Genomic DNA, 24,998 nt, shown 5'->3' on the forward strand with positions numbered 1-24,998 from the left:
ACTTTTAGGATTTTCCATGTAATTCACAGGTCTAATTTTTTTTTTTAATAAATAAAATAGCTCATTACACTATCTTGCAATTGAAACAGGCTGCCTCAGATTGATTAGACTCAATAAAATCATGGAAGTTGTCAACACTCATTAAACTAATGTGTGATGCTTCAAGGAATAATTATTTTATAATTAAGTGGTTTTTAAGCACATTTATTTACATAGACTTATGACAGTTTGCTGAGGCATGATTAAAAGCTGAAGTTAGTATCACTAGTGCTGACTAGATAAACTGGTGTGCTGCACATTTTAGGCAATGAGTTCTTTATTCCTTTAACTGCAGCCTCCTTTTCTTGCAGCCAGTACCAGCTCTACTGACAGTCCTAAGAAAGTGACTTTAAAGCAAAATGTTTTCCAGTAATCACAGAATCAGATCAAAAAAGGACCTCAACAGGTCATTTTGTCCCATTTTGTGTATAACCAAGATTCCTTTCTTTCAATTTAAGGCAATTATTTTTATTCATATTGACTGTGGATATGAGAAACAGTTGTGCCATTTTTCTTTGCAAACAGATTTTGTATATGAAAATCACTGTGTTTTCCCTCCATCATCTCTTCTGTAAAATGACTTAAAATCACTCAACCTGTGCTTAGAAGCAAAATCTTCTTGGTTTCCAGACATTTACTGCTTTCTCCTGCATTCTGTGCATGCACCTTGTATCTTAGGTTTCAAGTGCTATGCTCAAAACTGGAGACATTACCAGCTCTTGCCTTAGTGGTTCTGAAGGAGCAGATGATGCTCCAGAATCTACATTTCAGTTTTTACCTTTACTTGCAACATCATGATGTTGCAGATTAATTTTTAGAATATGATCCAAAATAATGCATTGATTATTTTCAATTGAAATTGAAAGGGTAGATTTAGTTTAGATATTAGGAAGAAATCCTTGACTGTGATGCTACTGAGGCCCTGGTTCAGGTTGCCCAGAGCAGCTGTGGTAGAGAGTGTTCAAGGCCAGGCTGGATGGGGCTCTGAGCAACCTGGGATAGTGAAAGGTGTCCCTGCCCATAGCAGGGGTGCTGGAATGAGATGATCTTTAAGGTCCTTTCCAACACAAACCATTCTAGGATTCTATGAAATTAAGCAGCTGTTCCTTTACTTGCACAGCTAATGGTTCCAGCTTGCACTTTTTCCTATTAAATATGTTTTCAGATTCCATCTGCACCTTGCCAGAATTATTCTGAATTCTAATCTTATCTGTTAATGTACCTGAATTCTGCTTGGTCTTGTTTGAAGATATTAAAAGGATACTCTATATGGTTCAGGGAGTAAATAAATGAAAACAGAATTTTATCTAGAACTGCTGTGATGGGGTTAAACAACATACTGCAATTATTGGCAGTAACTGTAAAGCTGGAAAATTATGCAAAGTCTTAAACAAGATAAATGGTGTACTGTAAACACAGGCAAAGACCAATACTTCTTACTCTGAGATCAGTATGTGATTAATGTCTCAGATTTACTGATGTGCTTAGTGTGAACAATTTTTATAATAACTGAATGGTAGCATGCTATTATTCCTTGTTTTCTCATTTCTATGAATATTTGATAATTATTCATCTCTGTTTTCCCTCTTGTCATTAGCAGGTGAATGGGAAAAACACAGGAGCTGATGAAGCAGGTGGTAACTTCACCCTGTTGCCAGGACTGTTAACAACTCAGGTATAAAATGGAATTAAATGAGAATAATAAGCAGATTTGTAAGAGTATTTTATTAAAGATACTGTTGCAAAGCACAGAATAAGCTTTAAAGATGATGATAACTAACCTGGAATGTCTTTACTGATACTCTGCATAGACTGGAATAGCTAAGTTACAGAACTGTTCTAGATGTCCTACGCTTTGTATACTGTTGAAGGCAATGCTATAAATGTATTCCCTTCTCTCCTCTGCTTCGTGGTGGTCCTACTCTTAAGGTCCTTCATGTTTTCTACAGAAAGGACATCTCATTTGCTCTCAGATATCTTGTGCCTTCTCCCTGAAGAGTCCCCAGTGGTATCCAGCTTTGATATTCACCATCCTCCCCTTCGCTCCATACAGCCACTGGGACTGAAGTGTCAGCATTCCAGTGCTGCACTGGAGGCTTTTCAAATACCTACATTTATGTTTAAGGTGTTATGTGTTAATAGGGCTGACACCTTCAACATCTATATGCTGAAACACTGGGGGCTACTTAATTAGATTGAGCAACCACATTCAAAGATATCTGAACATCTTTTCTTGCATTTGTATAGTAACTTTATAAACTCAAAAAGAGTAAAGCAAGCACAGACACATGCCCTATACAAGCTGCAATACAGACAATATTGTACACACTTTGTAACAACAGTAATGAAAATGATGCCAATTATAAATAAAATTATAGACAGACTCTTCTTGAGATAACAGTTATAGGAACAATGAAACATCCTTTTATAATCATGAGTAGAATTAGTAACTACAGCAGAATATAATCAGCATGTTTAGCCTGTTTACATGTCTTAATTTGATCCACTGTTGTCTGAGGGGAAGCAGAAGAAATTGATATTTTTATAATTCATGCTTGCCCTAATTTGGGAAATTTACTGCCTTATTGCTTTTTTGGTTAAGGTTTTCCGCCTCCCCTCCATTAATTTAGCTGGAAACATTAGCATTCCTAAAATGCTCAAATCTGAACATGAATGCCTGATTCTCTTCTTCAAGCCAGCTTTTGCAAGGCTTAGCTCCAGAACAAGGTGCACCCTGTGCCCTGTGAAGATTATTTCACATTTACTCATCTCCTTGTTGGTAAAAAATTTTCACCATTCTTTTTAAAAGACCAGAGCACCATTTCTTTACTCTCCACATACAAGCACAGTGCTCCATGGAAGGTCCTCTTCAGCTTGCAAATGATGATCATGGCAGCAGGGGAAATCAAGTCAGCTGGATCTCTCACCATCCTGTCTTTCCTCAGGGACCCTCAGTCCTCAGTTTTTAAGATTTTTTTTTTCACCTCTTACTCTTTTTTTCTTTTTTTTAAACACTTGATAGTTTAGCATTGTGCATGAGTATACACTTGTAATGTTTGAACTAAAAAATCTACAGTTTTTGACAGCAACTCTAAGAAGCCTCATTTCAAGAAAGGAGCACTCCAGCATGTGAATAGAAATTTTGCAAATTCATTTCAGTGCAGCCCTTAACACCTGGCATCTGCCTCTTTTGGCTGTCTGCTCCATGAAAGACTTGGAATTTGTTTTTTACAGCTGTAAGTAATAGTCACAAGGAAGTAGGATTTATAATACATGGAAGAGTCCAAAACAACTTTTACTGCATGTTCTAATTTGACTGCTTTGGTGCCTTTTGCGACTGCTGCAGTATGTCAAAAAAGCAAAGGTGGTGCCAATTCAGATCTGGCACACGAGGTTCTGAGTTTTTATGAAATCTTTTGTCGACCAGTTCTTCCTCATGTCTTCTCCAAATCTGGTTCTCTCAGTTGTTCAGAAGCTTAGAAGTCCCTATTTCACTACTGCCATGCAGAAAAGAAATGCAAGAAAAATATTAAAAGTCAGAAGCCCGCACTGCAGTACTGTATTTGCTAGCACGATGTGGTCCCTCCCACCTCACCATGTGTGGTTTTGCTCTAAATACCCATCCTTCAGTTATATTCAGAGCACCCACCAGAGTCAGGAACTCTTAAAAAGCCATACATTTCCTTCAACCCTTACCCCACCAGAACAGGACCTTAAACAATGCTGTCATCTTGTTTCAGAAACTTTTGCTTCTTTTTCCTTTGCCTTCTTTTTCAAAACAGCTATAGATTTGCTGAAGAAAAACTTCACTTCCCAAGCCTCCCAGAAATATTTTTTCATACTGTGTTACTTTCCAGCAGTGGTTTATGACTTGGCTTACTGGATGCTCAAAAAATCACACAAGTATTATTTCCCTTCAGCCACTCATAGCTTGGAACACCCCCACCCTGGAATACTTCTCACTGCTTCATATTTGACTGTACTTTTGGTTGTGGGCTTTTTTATCTTGCCCAACTCAGAGGTAACTGTTATGCATTTACTCAACACACACACCTCCACACACACCCCAAATTCCTATTTTAGGTTAAATGCAGATAAATTATATTTATTTACAATTTCTTTAAGTCTCTTTCAACCACACTAGTTCATGACAAATATGAGCACCTTTGTGTCTGACAGCAACAATCAAGAAACTGGAAATGCATGGATGTAAGCTTGGAGGACAATCCTCAGGGTTGTTGGGAATTTTTTTTGCACAATGACTTCTTTCTCTGGATATGTGAATCACATTGTACAAAGTATATGACTGTGCCACTTCTGGGTAAACTTGGTGTTTCTATGAGGCTGTGACAGCCCTGGCCCAAGTGGTTGTGTCTAAATTGCAGAGGCTGCACACGAAGCCAGGTTTAGCAGCTCTTTGTATTACTTACCTGCCAAAGCATCCTCAAGGCCAGCTCAGGGCTGAATTTCCTGGCACACCTTTGAGAGGAAAGCCTCAAGTGATGCTCCACACCTCAGTGTGCACCGTGGCCAGGCCCTCACTCACTGCATGTGCCAGGTTCAGGCTTGTCTGGTACCTCATCTGCCTTCTATGCCATGTCACATACTTAAGGTGGACAAAAAGGCCAGCTGGGACAAAAGATTTTTGTTTTGTGCCATGAGGGTGATGTGAACAGGGGAAATAGGTCTTGGGCAAACTGCTACCTTCAAAGTGCTGCAGGTTCTGACAGGCCATGTGTCTCCCTACCACATTCTTAAAATCTTGGAGGGGAATTCACTGTACTGGTGCTGTTATTGCAAAGTAACTCTTACATGCTAGAAGCTCAGAAGTCAGGAAGTACCATTTTTTTTTCTTTCTTTCTTTTTTTTTTTTTTTGGTAAACTAACAAAAAAGGGTGTTCCAACTACAGTATGCATGTGAGCACTGCTTTTCCCCAAGCAACATCGATGTTTACCATGGCTGTTCATTACCATGCCGGCTTGCACTTTGCAATCCAAAATCTCTGTCATTTGCAAATCATAGACAACTCACACACACGACTGAGCCTCATTCCACCACCCCCCTCAAATACATCGGCTGTGCTGCGTGGGACCACCTCTGAGTGCGGGAAGGTGGGCTGCCTGTGAATATTAAATCACATTTTTCCGATGAGACAGCAGAAACACTGCTAATCAGTGCCAACTGTGGTGGGGTGTAGCACACACAGAGCTGCCGGCACTGCCGAGCGCCTGCAGCCCACAGGAAGGGAGATCAGAGATAAAACGTTGTGCCCTCCTCGCAGACTCTAAAATCGCCCAGCTGCCATAAGCACAGAAGCTGTTTGGGGATGCACAGCTGCGGGAGGATCTGCTTCACCCTCCTCCCAGCACACTGGAGCATTCCAGCCCTGGGAAGAGGGACAGGCGCGTTCCCAGCGAGCCACGAGATGGCGCTGGAACCCCCATCCCCGCATCCTGAGCCTCTGCAGAATTCCAGCCCTGCCCAGAGCTCACGGAGGATGCGGCTCCTTCCACTTCATCAAAGTCAGAGGAAGTCTGTGATTAGCTGGATGTTTACAAATAAAAGGAGGATCTGGAGACAGATCAAAGATGACGTTCCAGATTTGGCCCGGTATCAGGCTCCTGCACTACCAGCATTTGCATGGGTTCCACTCTCATGTTCAGTGGCTGAACTTGGTGTATCTCATCATGCATTAATAATGCTTTTTTAAGGCTTAGTACATTTATTAGAAGTCTGAAGATTCAGCCAGCTAAGGACCTGAAGAAACAAAACAATGCGCCTCAGTCAACAAGATTTTCCAGGCTCCATCTAAGAGAAGCACCCACTGGGCTCTTCCCCACCCTGCTTCCTGAAATGTAAAGGGAACCAAGAAGCAAAGATAAGCACTGTTCCAAAACCCAAAGGAGGTAGTATTTCAGACTTAGTAAACAGGAGCAGCAGCTCCTCGAACATTCTCTAATAACCTAAATAGCTTGGATGGTCCAATCACACTGTATATGCTTCTCACTGAGGAGGCTGTAGTTCCTTCACTCTGTAATGGCTCAAAGGACCAGGGAGAGAAGCAGATGGGAGATAAAAGATGTGGTGTGTGAAATACACTGAGTTAATGTATATCTGTTCTAAAGGACATTTTTTTTACTCTGTGTAACAAACCAACATAGCTTGTGAGGTCTGGAAGGCCACAGACTATTCCTTCTCTCATAGTAGTGCTCTGTTTGAAGTTGGTATTTCTGTTTGGGGTCTAAGCCACACTGAACTTGATCAAATAAACATTCTCCAAAGGAAACTGCCTTTGAACTATTTAACTCTTTGAACAACAAACTAAAACTGAAAGAACTGTAAAAAATACTGTAAAATCTCTCGTGTCTTGACTGAGTTATTTTCCAGTTTTTAAGTTACTGTACATCAGGACCTCTGTGTTTTCTGGCAGAACTGACTGTGTCAGTAAAATCTAAGTGAAACACAATCCATCTGAAAGCTGACTAGGTGGGGCTAACCCTCAGACTTCCAGGCATGCAGAGTATTAAGTGTCATATTTTACAGCATATGTAAGTGTACACAACTTCTATTTAATTCACCTGATAACAATGTAGCTCAGACATCTGAGCTCTCTCCTGGGCTGTGGGACATACTAAGACAATTTCTTCATCAGTTCCAAAGGATCCTATCCTGTATTTCCTCTTCCTACAGTATTACTGTATCTATCATTTTCCCAAAGGAGGGATACTTCAGATTTTGTCTCTTAAAATGTTTCTGATTTGTGTAAGTAATTCAATAACCAGTGGCTAGAAACCAGAATCTCCGTAGTTTGGAAGCTGTGACTCTGTACCAGTAGGTACCAGTAGAAAACCCACAGGCAGGGAAGAAACCAGGGCACCATCTTTAGCATCCTAAATAAAAGCCCTAACAACGACTTGTGTAAGAGGAGCGTAACCAATACCAGAAGTCTGGTGTATCTGCTGCCAAAACCAAAAGCAATTTATGGTATTCAGCAAACTCTATTTTTAGTCAGCTTATCTGCATTTCCACAAACTTTCATGGTCTTTGGGGCTTTTGCCATGGAGAGAAGGGCAGTATGTTATTTTTCCCTTTCATTTTCTGGGGAGTCAGAAGCAGAAGTCCCTCTGGTGACCACCCGCAATGTAGTGGGATGGTTACCTAAAAAGGAGAGAACAGGTATTACTGAGTTGTGTAGGTTCAACTGAACATGTGAGAACTATTAAAAAAGGCAACTTCTTAGCCCTAGTCATTGCTTTAAAACAGGAAGAAAGCAAATCTTTGTTTCAAAAAACAGAAGGCAAATAAAAGAGCCAAAAGGATGTGTTTTTAAAATAGCAACCTTGTCATCAGGGGAGAGGGAAAAGAGAAGGGGAAAGACTGATTTTTGCATCTTTTGTGTTGGCAACACGGCTGCTGCAGAGATCTTGGCAATTGCTGACACTGGTGGCACTTTGCCTGACAGACAAGTTGAGAAACTAAGGATTTACAACTGTCCTGATTTCCAGTGGATTTCCTACAATCTACAAAACTTCCAGGATTTCAAGGCCTATAAGGGATGCTCTCATTTCCTGTCAGGAGTCTTGGGATGTCTACAGAACTACAAGATATTTATCTGAAGTCATGTCTTACTTGCAGACAAAAAGAAGTACACCCCAAAATCTCACTGATGCAAATCACACATCTGAGTTTGAGTGAAAGCAATAAATGCAGCAGAACTTGGTCAGAGGGAGAAGTTCTTGAACCATTTCTTTTTTTTTTCCTCCCACCGGAAATTCTAGATGCAGCATTGCTTTTGTGGTTGTAGCTGCAGGAAGATTTACTATGGTTTTCAGTATGCCAGAAGGCACAGGAAAGGATTAAACCTTTTCATTTTCTTGCAGGAGAATCAAAGATCCTGACCATGTCTGAACCTCAAGGTTGCTGGGGTGAGGTGTGCCATGCTGGCTACACAAAAGAGAGGGTCAAAGCCTGGCCATCTGAGGATTTCTCATTTTACAGTTCTGTTATGTTCCCTTTATTTAATATATCAATATGAAACTTTAAAGTCTATTTCTAACTACTATTACACAGGGAATCTGCATGAGTTATTGAAAACCACTTTTCTAAAAGCATGACACACAAGATAGTTTTCTTATGTCTTAAATTAATAAAAAAATCCCCACCCTACAAGATATTTGAGGGCAAAAATAACCCAAATAAAGATCTGACAGCATTTCTCCTGTGAAGCTGACACTGGCCATTCAAGTACATGAAAAGGAACATGGGCTATTTGTTTCAGGGCTGAATATTTATAGTCATGATGAAGTGATTCCTGAGTCATGAGCTCTACTGCCCTGTTACAAATTAAGATTTGTCTTTCTGCATTAAAAAAAATAAGATCACAATTAATTCCAGAATTGTGGAAGTGACTGTAAAAGTAGCAAAAGACAATTTATAAAATGTGTCCTGATTTTTGGCATCTTTCCCCTACAAAATCTCAGCCTACTCACACTGCAAGAATACACTGCACAGCAATATTTTAGGAGTTTTTTGGAAGTTGGAAGAAAATACACAAAACTGGTTTATAGCTGAGAACTACAGAAATGTCAGCTTTTAAAAACATGTTCCTAATTTCTAGCCTTCAGCAGACTTTATAAAGTCAAATTAGTCATGCTTCATCTTGTAGGTCTCTAAGTCTGTGACAAGCATCAAACCAGCTGAGAATTAGGGAAGTCAGAAGATTTGATTTTTAACCCTCTGAGACTGATAAACACTTAAAAGGTAGAAGCACACAGGGATAGTAATAGATACTGCCAGCATCAGCTTAACTTACACATGGAATTACCCCAAACTTTCAGCATTAGACCAAAAACGAGACAACTGTCTCCCCTGGCTGTGAAAAGTGAGGTGCACAGGGCAGCAGAGGAGATCCACAGCTGCATCTGGGCCCACAGCTGGAGGGCAGGAAGGCCAGAGGAAGGTGGGAGCCATTCCTGGTGTTTGGCCAGACAAGGGGCCCAGCTCATTCCTGGCCTCCAGCCAGGCCAACCACACAAACCCAGTGGCACGGAGCACTACCCAGTCTGCTTCAAGAAACATTAAGAAAGCTCCAGAGCATTTTTGTGGGATGAGCTGAATGCAGGAAGGTTTCCAGTTCTCACAAAGAGGGCAGATAGCAGAGATGTGTTTCATTTGTAAGAGGTTGGGCTGCCTTTTTCCTTATCAGGAAATAGGAGATGAATGTAAGAGTTCAGCTTCCATGAGGATGCTTGGGGGAGACAGAGACCGAGTTAAATTTGGGACATGCTCTGAGTTCTGGTACAGCTCATTTAAGCAAACAAGCCCCCTCCTAGCCACTCATTCCTCCTCTCATGCCACCCCTTCTATTGTGCTTGCACAGGGTCTGACACAGAGATGGAGAGGGAAGCACAGTGGGGAACTGATCCAGCCAAAAACCAGCCCCACAGGGAATAGAAAAAGCCCGTTGTTTGGTTCAGTTCATTGTGAAGCTACATAGATCCATGCTTTTTGACAATGGAGGGGGTGGCATGAGAGGAGGAATGAGTGGGAGAGACACAGGGGAGAGGAGGGCTGAAACTAACAGGGAGAAGTAAAGGGCTGCCAGGGCTCAAGGTGGCACAGCCTCCAGGAGCAAATTTGTGTCCTCACCAACAGCTCTGAGACTCTTGATGGTTTAGCACTAGAGTATTCAAATACAATCGTGTAGTCAAACTATTCTCTTTTATAACAATGTATTTTTAATACATCCTCCAGGGCAATATATTTTCTGTCTTCAGCTTTGAATAAAAAATATGCTGAATTATATGTTTTACATCAGCTGAAAATATTACATTGAGAAGTCCCCTAATTAAAGCATAAATTCTTAGAATACCATGATACTCTATTTATTGAAATCAAGATTTCTCCACAGACCTGTTTGCTACAAATATCATTATACACAAATGTAAATACTCTTTGAACTAACAAGTCAGCAGGAAGCATTTACAAGTATATATATTAACATTTTAAACATCTCCTCTGAAACTGAAAAAGAAGCTCAACAGCTTTTGTGATATTTTAAAGCTCATACCAGGTCTTCATGAATTCCCTCTTTTTAACTTTCAGTAAATCTTGGAAGCTAAGAGCTAGGCTGGCCACTTATAAATTCTCAGGATTGCAGCCCATAGCACTGCCAAAATGAGAAAAACAACAGAACACAGAGAGGTCCTCCAAAAATAATAATAGCAAATCACTTAAAAATATAACTTATGGCATCCAGCAAATCTTTTTCTTTCTGGCTACGCCTTGCACAATGCTTACCCCTCCAGTTTTCAAGATCCTTAAGTGCTTTTACATGCTAATATTCACTAAGGAGATGCAAAGGAACAATGTTATGGCAACAGAAAAGTACAAATTAGAGGAAAATAACTCACAAATACTGTATTTTTGCTTCCCCTTCACAATCTTTCAAGTAACAGCAAAACTTCTAGGATAACTGCTGTTGATTTTTTTGCATGTCTGCTTTTGTTCTGTCTCCACTAAATCATTAAATCATTTTTGTCATGGTAGGAGCACTGAAACACCATCATTTCATTCTCCTGCAGATGTTGTCCCATTCTGGGGAGAACATTCAGGAGTGGCCAGCCCCAGGCTGCCTCGCCACCCAGACCTTCTCCCCTTTCACAGCAGCCAAATTTCTCCTGTCACTCCAGGCCTTTTCTCTAACAGTCCCATGCTGTTACCCTGCAGGCTTTTACATGTCATCTTAGATACTCATCTATTTAAATACCCATCTACTTGCAAGCCAGGCTGACTTGTTTATGTTCTCCTATACTCCCCTTGATCACTTCTCAGACTACTTCAGTCATTCTGATTTTTTCTGCCTACATGTAAGTAGATCCACTTTTAAGCTCCCCTGCAGTGCAATTCATGCTCTTTGTGAGCCTTAGCACAGACTTTCACACATGTGAACTCCAAGGCACTGGGTTTTGTTTCACTAGAACAGGAAAAAACATCAATTCAAGTTCAGTTGGAAAGGTTTAACAAACTTTACTGTGAAAGCCTACTACAACACAGCTTGTAATTGAAAAACAGAGGTACTCAGGGTGTTTATAAAGTTAGATAGTACACGTAAAGACCATCATTCCCAGCTTCTCCGTTTAACTTCTGTAGTTGGCAGGTCTACCTACACTAGGAAGTCACATTTTTTAAGAAACATTTTTGGGTCAAGTTCATACCAATAGGCTGTAAACAAGGGCTCCTGATCCTGAGCAGGAAGCTCTATAAATCACCCTTAGCCCTTCACCGAATTCAGGACTGATCCCTTACATGGCAGAGGTCACCTCCTGCTTTTCAACAAGGTCATTAATCTGGGCTGTGCTGTGTCCCCACAGCGCTGTGGGCAGCGGGGCTGGTCGTGCTTGGTACGCAACCCGCGTCCGTGAGCTCATGGCTCAGGCCCACAGCTCCCCAGCCAAGCTGAGTCATCCTCACTCCGGTCTCACAGCCGGGACATTTTATCCACTCCTCCAGCCACCCCCTTCATGCCACCTTTGGGATTTGCTTCCCACTGCACAGCTCTAATCCTGCCTGCCCGCCTTTGCCACTCCCTCCCACTCAGGATCTCTTCTCCCACTCACTCTTCCCACTCCTCTGGTGCCAGGAGACCCTCCTGCCAGCTCCCCCAGGGCTCTCCAGTTCTCCTTCACTTCCCTTGACTGCTTTTCCCAATCCAGCTGATACTGTGAGGGATAACCTGCGTGTCAGAGAATCACTGTGCAGTGTGTAAATCCCCCAGCTGTGGGGTGCTGGAGTGTATTCATGCCTGTTCTCTTCTGGCCCCAGTGCTATCAAGGACTCAGTTGACTTCAGCATCATATAAGAAAACAAAGGACTGATCAGTTAAAGCAAAACACTAAAAGCCCACTAAACTGCACCCAAAGCAGCTGGTGCCTCTGAACAGCTGCTCTCAGGACTAAGGGCCGGTGGGGGAGCTTTCTCCATCACTGCAGAACTGCACATGTCTGCCAAGCAAGAGAAATCCTAATGCACATTTAAAACTGAATAAATGCAAGGCAACTCACACTGCTTTTAACAGTTAAAGTGGAGATTCTGAAATTTATTCACTCCTCTGAATAGTCTGAAATTAAAACTCAATACACCTCATAATCCCCAAGAAATTAGGAATGAAACTCAACTCTGACAGAAACAAGCACATGAAAACCCTGGACTAGACCGTCAGCTCCTGGCTCCTATTCTCAACCCCACCACTGGCACATGAGGTGATAGAACATTTCAGTTGGAAGGGACCTGCAATGATCATCTAATCCAACTGCCTTAACTGCTGATCTAAATTTTCTCCCTCCATAGCTCAGCAGGAAATAGCATAACCACCCTCTCTGATAAAGCGAGATCTGCTGGGAGAAACTACAACTAGGTTTTAACTGTTTTCTCCACAATTACATATCGGGATCCTTTCCTCCACCCCATCACAAATCACACACTTAACAAACATTTAGACAATTAGTGCCTAAGAGTCAAAGCCAGTTGCTCTCTCAAAGGCCAAAGTGCCTCACTGAATTGGTGTCAGCTGATACTTAGTAGTTTTTTTAAATTGAATTAAATTAAGAGACAAGCTGCATAGATTAGGGCTCTGCTAGAATCAGAAAGGAATCTTAAAAGGCATAAAATATCTATACATTTATTAAGCAAACTCTGCAGTCTTTTCTTGTTATATTCTTGTTGAAAAACAGAACATTCAGAAAGTAACAGGAAAACAAGATGCAAAAAAACTTAAAGGTCCCAAGCAATGGGACTATCTCCACACCCACCCCACTTTTAACTTTCCAACGCAAGCAGCAAGGCACAGTTCACAGCTAGGCTGAAAATGCAGTCTTCAGTGCACATGGCCATACTGCATTCCTAGCAACCCACCACAGCCACTCCTCCCTTGTGTGTTAGGATAAGCAGGTTAAATATATCCACAGAGGTACAGACAGTGAAAGAAAGGCCAACATCAGTTGAACAGTTCTGCTAGGACTTCTCGTCTGGAAAACAACCACTGTGCTGGAACCCCTCGGTTATCCCGCCAGTCATTAACTCCCTTCCCCCTTGTGCACAGCAGCCCGAGCCTGCGAGGGTTAACTGAGCCTATGTGCTCTCAGCCCTGGGAAGCACCTCCCAACAAAGCCAAGAAGCAGGGGACCAGGACAGCCAGCTCTGCCCCTACAGCAGAGTCAGAGCGAAAAGGATTATTTCTTGGCATTGTTGGTTTGGGTTCGTTTGGTTTTTTTTTCATTTTGAAAATTAATTTGGGGATTATGAACAATTATGCCTTTGCACATTAATCGCTGGGATCTAAAATTTTCACATGAAGAAACAACACATGGAAATATTAAAGCACTCATCTTACGGACATGGATCCGAGAACTGTTTAATAGCAGTCAGTGAAGGGGTAACATTGTGCTTTTAATCTACAGTTTAAAAATAATGATTTGTATATCTACGTAGTAAAACAATAAAATTAAGAACAGAAACTGGTATTAGGAAACAGTGAAAATGTAATAATTAAACACATGATGCTTTTCAAAGCTTTATACTTAATGAGCCTAAATAGACACCTATGGTTAGGAGGGTCTTAAAAAAATAATAAAAAAGAGACTTATTTTCAAATTTTTTTTCCTTTTCAAATTTTTTTACTATACTTATGCTTTGCTTTGGTGTTCTCTCTGCTGCCAACTTAATGCTTTACAGTATGTTTATGCTTATGTTCTTTTCAAATGCTTGGCATTATAGTGAGATCTCATATCCTTCCTCAAATTAAATTTTGCTCCACATACTCCACATGTATACAGATGAACATCCCTGTGCTGCTCCAGTTGCTCATTATTTGGGAATATCTGAAAGCAGACCTGGCATATAGTCTCTCCAGCTGATAAGTGAGATATCATATGCCGTACATGGTCATGTTTTCGGAAGTTTCCTTGATCACAAATGGAACAGACATACCTGGCCATGCCTTTGTGCATATCATTGTGGAGCCGCAACTGGCGCTCTCTTAAGAACTGCTTCCCACATGTCTGACAAACAAACTGTTTTTCCTTGGTATGAACGGTATAGTGTTCCCGCAAGTGGCAACGCTGATAAAATCCTTTCCCGCAAAGGTTGCAGAAATGCTTACGTCTGTGATCCCTCTCGTTCTCTTCCAACATGGAGTTCTTGAACAGATCTTGCTCCAGGCAGTTTGACATATGTTCAACCACTAGGTTTTCAGTATCAAAACGCTGGCCACAATTAGGGCATCGGAAAGGACAGGAAGAATGCTTGTATAACTGGTTTTTTTGAAGGCTGTTAATTGGGAAGTGACTGTCCCTGAAGTCCTCTAGCATCTCTGCAAACATCATGTCCCTTATTTCTGACTGCTCCTCGGGGTTTTCTTCCAAGTCCATTTTCTCCTCAGAATTTCTGATCCCGTTCATGGTCAGATCCTGGGGTTCTCCACAGGTCTGTGCATGATCCTGCAGCTGCTTGCCTTTGACCAGTATTTGACCACACTTGCCACAGGCACATATATTTTCTATGTGTTTGGATAAATAATGAGAGGACAAATCTTCCTCAGTGATTGTTAGCCCACAAAGTTCACAGGGAGCATTCTCCGCATCTTCCTGCACTGAAGGAGCCTTGCTGTTAAGGTGCCGTGGACTTTTCAAACACTTCCTTTCATCCTCATCCATGGACAAACGAGGCTTTAGAGTCTTCCGAGCGTTCCTCTTCTCTCTCATCTCTTCCTCGACGTAGTATCTGTAAAGCGGCTCTTCCTGTTCATCATCTAGGTCGTCATTGTCAGAAGACTCATTGCAGTCTTTATCTGCCACCTTGATAATATTAAAATCCTTCAGCTCATCTGTAGGATTGTCCTCTGGCTCCACCTTGATGATAATCCTCTTCCTCTCAGAGGCTCGACTTCCTTCTTCACCTGATGTCTCAGAGGCAACCACGCTGCTTTTTCTGCTTGTGATGTTTGACACGGGAGATGATGAATTGTCCGCAGCGTGATTCGAGTCCCCCTTGTATTTTTCTGTTTGTGTGGAGATCATTTTAGCAGTAGAGTTCTTTTCACTAAAGTCTATTTTCTCAGCACTGTAGTACCTGGCACTTTGGTAGGAATGCCTGTTAGTGCACGTTAACACGTGCTCATCCAGTAGCTTTTCACAGCTAAAACTAAACCCACAGCTGTCGCAGGTGAAGCTCCTTCCAAACCGGCGTGAGTGTGACACGCGCTCTTTCGTGTGAGAGAATTTGGACGTGGTGCTTTTTTTGCAGACATCAAACAGTTGCTCGGGGAAGCTGTTGAGCTGCAAAGTTTCTTCCTCAGGCTCTTTGTTATGGGATGTATTTACCGTTGAACTTGGCGGCTCCATGCCCCACCTGTTTGCTTCGCTGCCATTTCTAGCAAGTGCGTCTTCATACATTCTCACACCAAATATCATTTTACTAGTCTGGGTGCTAGAAGCAGGAGATGAACATTTTAAACTAGATGAGTCTGTATCCTGTATATCTTCTAGACACTCAGGTACGTTATACAGCTGTAAATAGTTCATGGCCACTTTGAATTGCTCAAAATTGGCAGGGGCTGTCATAATTTTTCCTAAATACATGAACTGTAAAATAAGATCAAAACATTCAGCGCTAATCTTCATGTTGCTTAGATTCAGCTGGGCTGTAGTGTTTTGATGGTTCATAAAAAACATCCTAAAATAGGCGCTGCAGGCAGCAAGGACTGCTTTATGTGCTTGAAAATAAATATCATCGATAGCGATGCAGCAGTCGCACAGAAAGCCCCACTCTCTTTGCTTGTTTAGCTGCTGAAGGACATAGTTGCTATGGCTGGTTTTTGCCATCTTGTACTTCGATTACAGCCCTGCATAAAGAAAAAGGTATCTGTTAAATCATGAGCACAAAACCCAAAGCCTACTTAAATGTAGGGAGGAACTGCCATCTCTTTTCTCTCTAGGTCTTCCTATTCTGCCAGTCTGCGGTACAGCTTCCTGTCTGGAGATCTCTGCTGGTAACTACTTATGAATATTGAAACAGTGAAAACATCCACAATTCCATGTGCTCACCACTAGACTTACAAGACTAGTAAACTGATAAACATAACCAGCACACATGTCAATCAGAGATGCTAGAATATAAATTAGCACATGTATCTCAAAGTCCTACAGCCAAGGTTTTCAGATATGAATTCTGAATGCAGAACTTCAAAAACTTCACAGGGTAGACTTCTGTACAATGGCCCCAGGTCAACATCTATACAAGGTAAGCTGGCTGTCAGAAACCACTCTTCAGTCTCAACTTGCCTTTTTACCTGTCAGTCCAACGGGCACATGATGCAACGCACACTGGAAACCAGGCCAGGCTCAAACTGGTCTTTCCCTCCCCATTAAAGGAAATAAAGAGACAACAGAGCACCCACACAAAGCTACTCCACACATTTTGCTCTTTGTGGCAGCTGAGGGACCATCTCAACCTTCTCTGCAAGGGGTCCTGCAAACCAGGAACTGCAAACTCAAACGCCTTCTCAGAAGCAGAGGGCAGCCCGGCTGTGGTGGCACGTCCCACGTTCGAGCCTGCTGCAGATGGTGACCAGGCGAGCTGCGTGACAGCCACAGGGACTGCAGAGGCAGGAAGTGGTGCACGCCGTGCCTCCAACTGCTCTCAAAACCACTCGTTCAGAGCACTGAAATGTAACCAAAACACGTAGATGGGAAACCGGACAAAGAAAAACTCAGCAATGGAGAACTGAGAGAGCCAGCAAGCCAGAGGTGGAGCCACGGTGAAATGAAGCCTCGGAAAAGACTGGAGAGAAAGGTCTGCCATGCTGAGGGGTGCTCTATGTGAAAGGACTAACTCGTCCTCAAGAGAAAAGAGAAAGAAAACATCATGGTTTATGTTAACAAAAATTATCCAGAAGAAATGCAGTGCATACAGGAGGTGTGTGTTTGATTAAAGACAAACTTCACCAAGTGTGGCCAACACCAAGTCACGACTCACTTTGGAAAACCTTTACTGATACACATAATCTGTTCTAACTGCACAGGCTGAGGGGGTGAGGAACCAGAAGAGGGTATAGAGAACACCCTAATTGAAATGAAAATCATAAAGCAGTAATGAGGATTCTTAACATTTTGAAAGGTTATTGCAAACAATGCAAATAACTGTAAGAGGTTTGTACAAATAAAGTACAGGCTAGCAAATAATATACACTAAAGGGCATTTTATGACTCCATGAAATGCATGGATTGATTTGCAACCACTCTTTCAAATGTCCAAAATTTAAACACAATACACACACAAATGCTCCATTTTTCTTCTTATTTTCCTAACAGCTTACATCTCCTAGGGGGAAAAATGGGTAGAGAAATTAAATTCCACAATTAGTGTTGAATTCGCAAGTCATAGGCGTTGCCTGGCTTGTTAAGCAGCAAACCTAGCATTAAGTCCCCGTTCTTCATTCCACAAAGGACTGCCACAGTGGAAAAGCTCCCAAGCTCTCAAGAAAAGAACATGCTCACCCCACCCAGCAATATTCCCTACTGCCAACTCACACAGCAGTTCCTATGGATCACCAACAGCACCAGATTTTGTCTGGCAACAGGAACCTTGAGATTTGGGTTGAACTACACTGATGATGAGCATCTGAACAGCAGTTGCTCCTCTCCTCTCAACCCAACCCTCCACACCCAGAACTCCAGGCTAGCACCCTGCCATAATAATTCTCAGATTGGTTTGGCCCAGTGATGTCCACTGCAGAAATGCAACTCATTGCATGGAATTCATCTCTCTATTTACTAACTTGCAAGGCACTGGCTTTGAAAGTAGAGAACCTCTGAAACAACTCCACATCTTTTCACAGAAACTGATTATTGTCTGTGTCACTGGGTGATTTCAGATGTTTCTGTGAAAAACAGCAAAGCTCTTGACATCAAGTAATAATGAAAGTGCACTTCATATTCTTCCAAGTGGTAACGTGTTTTGGATTTGAGGCAATTCATTAGGTGCTTAAATGTAACTCAATCTATTGTATTAAGAATGGCAGCTGCATAATGATAAAGAATTAACTTCAACTTCCACATTCTAAGAGTGAAAACCAACGAGAAAATGAGATGATGCCATCTAAGGCACCACTGGTCTCTTGGTATGAGCTGCCAACATGACAAGAAAAGGCTCAGGACAGCTCATGTTAACTTCCCCATCCTCATAAAGTGGCAAGTTATAAATGTTTTATTTAACTGAGTTTTTTTTACACTAGATATATACTCCATTGTATCCTCCTACAGAAAAACAGCAATACAAGCAGCAAGCCTGCACAAAACAGGTGGTCACAAACTATCTGCAGGCACCTGCAGATGGGGTCATTTACAGATGGTGGGAACAATGAGTGACAGCACACAAACTCGTCTTTTTCAAGTCTTCTTCTTTGAAAATGGTAAAAGATATTTCTCCTTGTGACAGATGAACTCCTGCAAAGCTTTCAGCGCGTGGATCCTGACACGCAACAAGGACCTACTGGCAATGCCACCACTCAGGGAAAAAAGGGTGGAGCATGAGGCTGCTTGAGTAGGGTGGCAAGGTTTTGGATTTGACACGTCCTTGGTCTCTACCACAGTAGTACTACATGTTGGTATTAAAACAGAGTGTATAAGGTTATTCATGTTAATGAAAGCCTTGGCATCCTCCCTCCAGATGCTGAATTAACCTGCTGGATGTAACTTCCCACCATGAGAGCGTGTCAGGCTATTTCAAACTTTGACACATTTCAACCAGCAATGGCAAAACTTTCTTCTGAAACCTTGGACTGATTACTTTCTTAACCTCCTCCACAGAAAAGCTCAGCCAAAACGGTTCCAAAAATGAGGCTAAGAAAAAGCTTTCATGTATGCAGATTACTATTTTTTCATATAAAAATTAAAAGTTTCTCTTCCAAAATCTTTGAGGAGACACATGTGGGAGAAAGCCTTATGTCTTAGATATGTTGTCACAATATAAAAATCTGCCTGAATTTGGCCAAGCTATATGCTCCAGGGGGAGAAGATACAAATTATCAGTTTATTCACACTTAAGACTTTTGTTAGTTATTAAAACTTCAGATTACAGCCTTGCTGAGAACATTTCATCCTCTTGCAGCTGCTTAGTACACAGTGGTCTGCCTGAGCCATCCACAGTGAAATCCCCTTTTGCAAAGAATTCTGCCACAGTTTTAAACTACAAAAGGGTTGATTCAGATAGAGGGAAGAATTTTTTTATTATGAGGGTGTTGAGACACTGGCAGAGGTTGCCCAGAGAGGTGGTGGATGCCCCCATCCCTGGAAACATTCAAGGCCAGGCTGGATTGGGCTCTGAGCAGCCTGACTTTGTTGATATCCCTGCTCTTTGCAGGGGGGTTGGACTAGATGGCATTTAAAGATCCTTTCCAACCCAAACCATTCCATGATTCTATGTGCCACCTCCACAATGTCACAGCTGACAGCAAAGCCTCCTGGAGACTGCTCCACAGCATGAGTCGCCACGGGGGTCTCGGCTTCCCCTGTGGTAGCTGATGGAGAAAATGCCCAGTTCTGGCTGAGGGAGAGCCAGAGCCAAGAGGAGATGGAGGGAAAACACAGAGAGACAGGGAAATGTAAAAAGGATGTGATAGAAACCCTCTGGAAATCTGAAGAGAAGAAAAGGGCTGGCTGGGAGCACAGTGCTGAACCAAGAGAAGGGCACTGGGATTAGGAAGCAGCAGTGGGAATTAAAAATGGGTGCAATGAGGGTCTAAACGGTGGAGGGAAGAAGCCATTTGGACAAGGGGCTGGGAAGAGCCAGGCTGCAGGGCCTAGGGCAGAAGGGGTAAAAAACACAGACAAGCTCTTTCTGGGGGATGGGTGGAAAACAATTACAGCATTCACGCCTTCAGAGCAGGAACTGCACCCCAAATTCCCAATCCTGCCATCCCTTTGCTATCAACAAGCATGACAGGCTTGCTGACAAACTCCTTCCCAACAAGAGCAAGCTCTCAGAAAATGATAATTTGTCATTATTTTGTTACTTTAATTGCTAAAATGGCAGCAATCTGCATTTATCACTCATGTGGGTGGATCAGTACTGCAAACTATTTTTGAAGGTTGCTGTAGAAAAAAGAGCAGGTATTAGAATGAAAACATTTTTTTTACAGAAAATTCAAGGTATATACATATATTATGTATATATCATTGTATATTTTTCCACTCCTCTTACCAAAATTTCTCTTACTCAGCACATCCTCTGGATCTGAGTAGTACAGGATAAGATCCCTGCTCATGTGGCCAAGCATTTGGAGGATGTGAAGTGAATGAGAGGTGGAGGACAAGAAGGAGGGTCTCACAGCAATGAACACTGCTTGGAGAACATCATCCCATTGCTGTCAATGCCAAGACAAGTAACTTCAACCTTTCTGGATTGGTTTTTTTCAGTAAGCCTGGCTTGCATTTTTTGGATGTCAAATTTATTCACACAGGTAAACATCACTGGTGGCAACTGAGGCCAGTGGGAGCTATCCTCTGTATGTATTAAAAACAGAGTATCTTGGAAAATTAAAGCTCCGTGGAGGTGAGTTTGTCATTCCAAAGCTCTTAATTGTTTCTGATCCTCTTTTTCAAAGAGAGAAGCACCAGCCACTTACCCAGTGGACTAGCACACTGTGAAGCATCCAAATCCTGAAGGCACCAACCTCACAAGTCCACAAAGAACCCAAGTCACTCCAGCAGTGACTGATTTGTGTGGTAAAGGCACCACAGGTGACATTTTAAGTAATACTAAATGATGCAGAGGTGTTCTGGAAAAATGTGCTAGAAAAGCATCTGATATGAAAATGAAAAGTTAAACTATTTGACTTGGCTATTTTCACTCTGATTTTCAAACTCCAAGTCTCCATATGCATTTTATTCTCCTAGTAAATATTTACTTTTACACAGCCATGCTTTGATTCAAGCTGCTTGTCTGCCACCAGACTTTTCTTTTGAGGTACCACTTAGATACTATTAAGATGTGACCATGAACAAGGTTAGGCTGTACTACTACACTAACTAATGATGTTGTTTTTAAGTCTGCTAACAAGAAAAACCAGGTATTTACTACAGCTCCGTGCCTTCATTTCCTCACACTCAAAGTTTTCTGAGATGTTTTAAAACAAAAGAAATAAAAAAAGTCCTCAAGCAAAGAAGTAGTGAAGTACTTTTACTAACTTCTCTGTCTTTAAAACAAACATACCACAAGGTTCAGAATTCAGGAGCCTTTCGGCTCCTAAAATTAGTAGGTGGTTTTCAAAACCCAGCATTTCCACTGCTGAGCAGGCAAAAACATAGCGCTTACATGCTTAGTTACTGGCTGCTTTTCTTTGGAAACCAAGAACAGGCTGGACAAAAGTGTAATAAATGAGTGGAGAATTTGGTGCTAATAGAAAATGAGACCGGAAAACCTCAAGCAAACAACGCCCAGTTATCCAAAGAACAAGAGCACGAGGATCAGAAAGCAAATCCCCCATCACCATCTGTCTCCAAACCCCACCCTGGTGTGGGTTCCCAAGAACTCTTCCCCCTAATTTTGCCATTGTGGGTCAGATCTACTAAAAAGCCTGGATTCCTAAATGACAGCATAGACATGCTGCAGAAAATCCTACAGAACATGTATGAATTCTTCACACAATGGCCAAGAAGTTTATGTGTTTGGCTACTGCACTGACCGCAGAGCTGTTGACAGGCTACAACTTTTACCTAGATATACTCAATAGGAAGCCACAGATTGCTCTGGGTGCCTCAGTTTACACAAACACTGAAAAAGCAGCAAAGACCTTGGTGACAATTGTCCACCTCAACAGCAAGTATTGGATCAGTCTGCATTGCAAGCATAGCCTTGATCATAAATTAAAACAGCTATGGGAATTCCATGTACTGCCAGGGAAAATGTAATTAAGCTCCATTTTTCAGGCTATGAAGGACTAAAGGTGTAATTTATCCTCCTCTCACAGCCCTTCCAATCACCTGCCTTTCAGGAATGCCAGTTGGGAAGATGATTCCAATGATGCAGATATTCATCTTCAGACACATCCCGATGGCTGAATCAACTCATTTTAAACAGACTCCTGGACAATGCACAGGAACAAGTTTCATGGCACTTGGGCTAGATTTGAACCAGGGGAAGGGAAGATGCTCCAAAGCCTCCAGTATGAGCTGTCAGAGCTCCTGGATGCTCTGTTCTCCACTGCTCAGCCAGCAGTTCTCTGCTGATTCAGCATCCGAGCCCACAAATGAGAAACAGACGTCAAATTTTAGCAAGTTATGCTTCTCAACTGCTAACTGAAAATTAGTTAAGATATATTACGTGGTCTTAGGTCAAGAACACTCTTTGAAAGACAAGGAATACAGCTTGACAGGAAAAAAAAATAAGAAAACTGAGTTTGTGCTAAAGCCCCATCTCAACTTCAAAAAACTTTAGATGAGATCTAGAGAGTAGAAGTCCTAGAGAGACTTTATACAGTTCTTTAAAGTAACTTGCTAGCCACAAAGGTTGGCTCTAGAAAGTCACAGTTATCTTTTATCTGGCATCTTTACAGTTGTCAGGCAACACGGTAATGATATGTTTAAAAGAAACAATTAGTGGGGAAAAAAAACTATGACACCCAATTTATTTTACAGCAGAAAGATGAGCTTTTTCATCTCAGCTCTCTGAGTTACACCACCTTTCAACTTCTGGAGGCATCTTGGTGGTTAAATTACATCTTGAGACCCTTAGATGAAGTCACAGGTGCCTGCCAGAAAGGATCCTTGGCTAAATACAGGTTGCACTTTGGTGTAACAAGTTGCTGGATGCACATGCATGAAGCACAGTAACTTGTGACACACAGATCAAACTATGGGTTTTCTTGACTCTTCTTGGTCTTACATGTTTTGCATTTTACTTTCAGCATACTAAAAATAATTATAAATGTACTAAGGTCTCCATCCAATTAAATGGGTCTAATACGGGGGAGAAAATGCAACAGCCAGTGAATTCTGAAGTTCTGCAGTAACTTACCAGACCAACTTGAGGATATAAACGGTCCTCATGCAAATTATGTCAGCTGTTGTGCCCACACACTGTGTCCGCAGCAGAACTCTTGGGTGAGGGTGTTTACCATTCCCAAGCAAAGGCAGGGCTGAATAACCCAACTGCTGGAGAGCCACTGCCCAAACTGAAAAATGAATACATGGCTTCTCACTCTACATGTGTGTAAGGTCCAGAACAACTCTAGTAAGAGGCCCAGCTGTAACAACTAAGAGAAGGGACACCGGGCTTTTATCAGGAAACTTTCACTATCTCAGTTCTGAGCAGCTATTCTATTTCTATCCAGCAGGTAAATAGCTATTGCGGCTTTTCTATCCTGGATTTTCAGAGCTTTCCAGTGTCAGCAAGAACAGAAATCTGTGAAAGAAACAGCCGCTCACATTCTAGTAAGAAAGCATCTAAAAACCCAAATCCCTGGTTGGCATGAGCACTCTCAATGTAATCACTGCTAATTCCTGTGCCAGCGACAACAGTGGTTGAGTCTGATGAAGGGAAAGACTTGTGCAAGCAGAGCTGAAGCATCTGTTAAGTCTGTGATCTTATTCCACACAAAACTTTCTGGCTACTAGGAAGAAGTGGCTTCTATTACTTCTCTGAGCTTCCCACGCAGCACCAACCCACATCTTCATTACCTGCATCCACCCCCCAACAGTGGGTGCCTGCTGGTTCCCTGCAACCTCAAACATCAGCAGAGTGCAACTAATACTACTTGTTGCCCCTCAGGTTTTCTGGCCAGTCATCCAAAAATCTCTCCACAATCTTGTCAACTCGTTGTGCTGCTGCGGCTGCCGAGGAAAATCTCTGCAACCGCTCGCGTTTGGCCGGTTTTCCCCACGGCCATATGGTCCCAACGCCTCTCCCCCGCTCGCCATGAAAGCTTAACTTGTAATTCGGCATAAACGAGAAGCCCGCATCCCCCTGCTCACGGCTGCTCTGTGGGTTTTTCCAAGAGCTGTAATGAGGAATGTTAAACAAACACCTTTAATTAAAGGAATGTTTGTTTAGTGTAATTAAATGCCTAAGGAACACCGCACTGTTGCAACCCCGGATAGTTTTGCAGTGCGTGCTGTACCTTGCGATACTCAAGTGAGAGGGAAATAATGCAAGCAAATGACAACCTAGCAGTAAACACCCAAATATTAAGCAGCATCCAAGCCATGCTACCCGTTTACCAACGCCTACGTGTCAAGGGGAACCGGCACTCCTGTATCAGCTGAAACAGGGTAAACTTGAGAAACTGAGTTGCAAAAAAATCCTGGAAAATAGAGAGGAATAAAACCCAGCCTCAAACTCACAGCGTTTTCAGTCCCATTTCCTCTACTCTCTTCAACTACCTCTCTATCCGAGCAGAAAAGAGGAGTCCTTTGAAGACCGAGACTTTCGACACCGCTCCCAGAGCGGCACAGGGCTTGTTTTTTATGTGACAAAAGTATTCCCCTTCCTTTCCAGTCGCCTCCACGGCGATCCAGCGCACTGGCAGCCCCGAGTGAAACCCAAGTCTCCCGCCTGGCAGGGTGGAGCATTCCCTCCGGGCTGCAGCTCCGCTCCGGTTTTCGCTAAACTACCGCAACTCACTCAAAGTTTTAGGGCGTTTATTTTGAGAAGACAAAAGGAAGAGAAGCGGCGGGACCCACCGCGGGGGCCGGGGCCAGGCGCGATAGCGGCACTCGAGATGTTTACCGCGACTTCGAGCCCCGGAGCCACGCGGGCGGCGCGGTGCCCTTCCCTTCCCCGCCTCTCGCCCCTGCACCTCCCTAGGCCGCTTCTCGCTCCCCGGCGCGGCATCCCCCGACCCCCGCCCCGCAGGTGGAGCGCGCACACCGCGACCCCCGGAGAGAAGGAGGGAGGGCAGGAGGGA

At 42.6% G+C, this 24,998-nt stretch overlaps 1 protein-coding gene across 3 annotated transcripts in view; it reads right to left on the reverse strand.

The window, feature by feature from the left end:
* Positions 1–1,741: 1,741 nt before the first annotated feature.
* ZBTB1 (zinc finger and BTB domain containing 1) overlaps positions 1,742–24,998 on the reverse strand; it is a 24,219-nt gene continuing 962 nt past the window's right edge. The window contains exons 1-2 of one of the 3 annotated variants that reach the window (XM_033515331.1): positions 14,027–19,172; positions 1,742–7,198 (exon numbers count right to left, since the gene is read on the reverse strand). In XM_033515331.1, coding sequence (XP_033371222.1) covers positions 7,195–7,198; positions 14,027–15,918 — 1,896 coding nt within the window. In that variant the 5' untranslated portion in view covers positions 15,919–19,172 and the 3' untranslated portion in view covers positions 1,742–7,194. Of the gene's footprint in view, positions 7,199–12,703; positions 19,173–24,998 lie in introns of those variants that run through there. The other 2 variants (XM_033515330.1, XM_015630403.3) reach the window with 2 other exon arrangements.

This window comes from Parus major, chromosome 5, assembly GCF_001522545.3.
Source record: "Parus major isolate Abel chromosome 5, Parus_major1.1, whole genome shotgun sequence".
Taxonomy (NCBI): Eukaryota; Metazoa; Chordata; class Aves; order Passeriformes; family Paridae; genus Parus; species Parus major.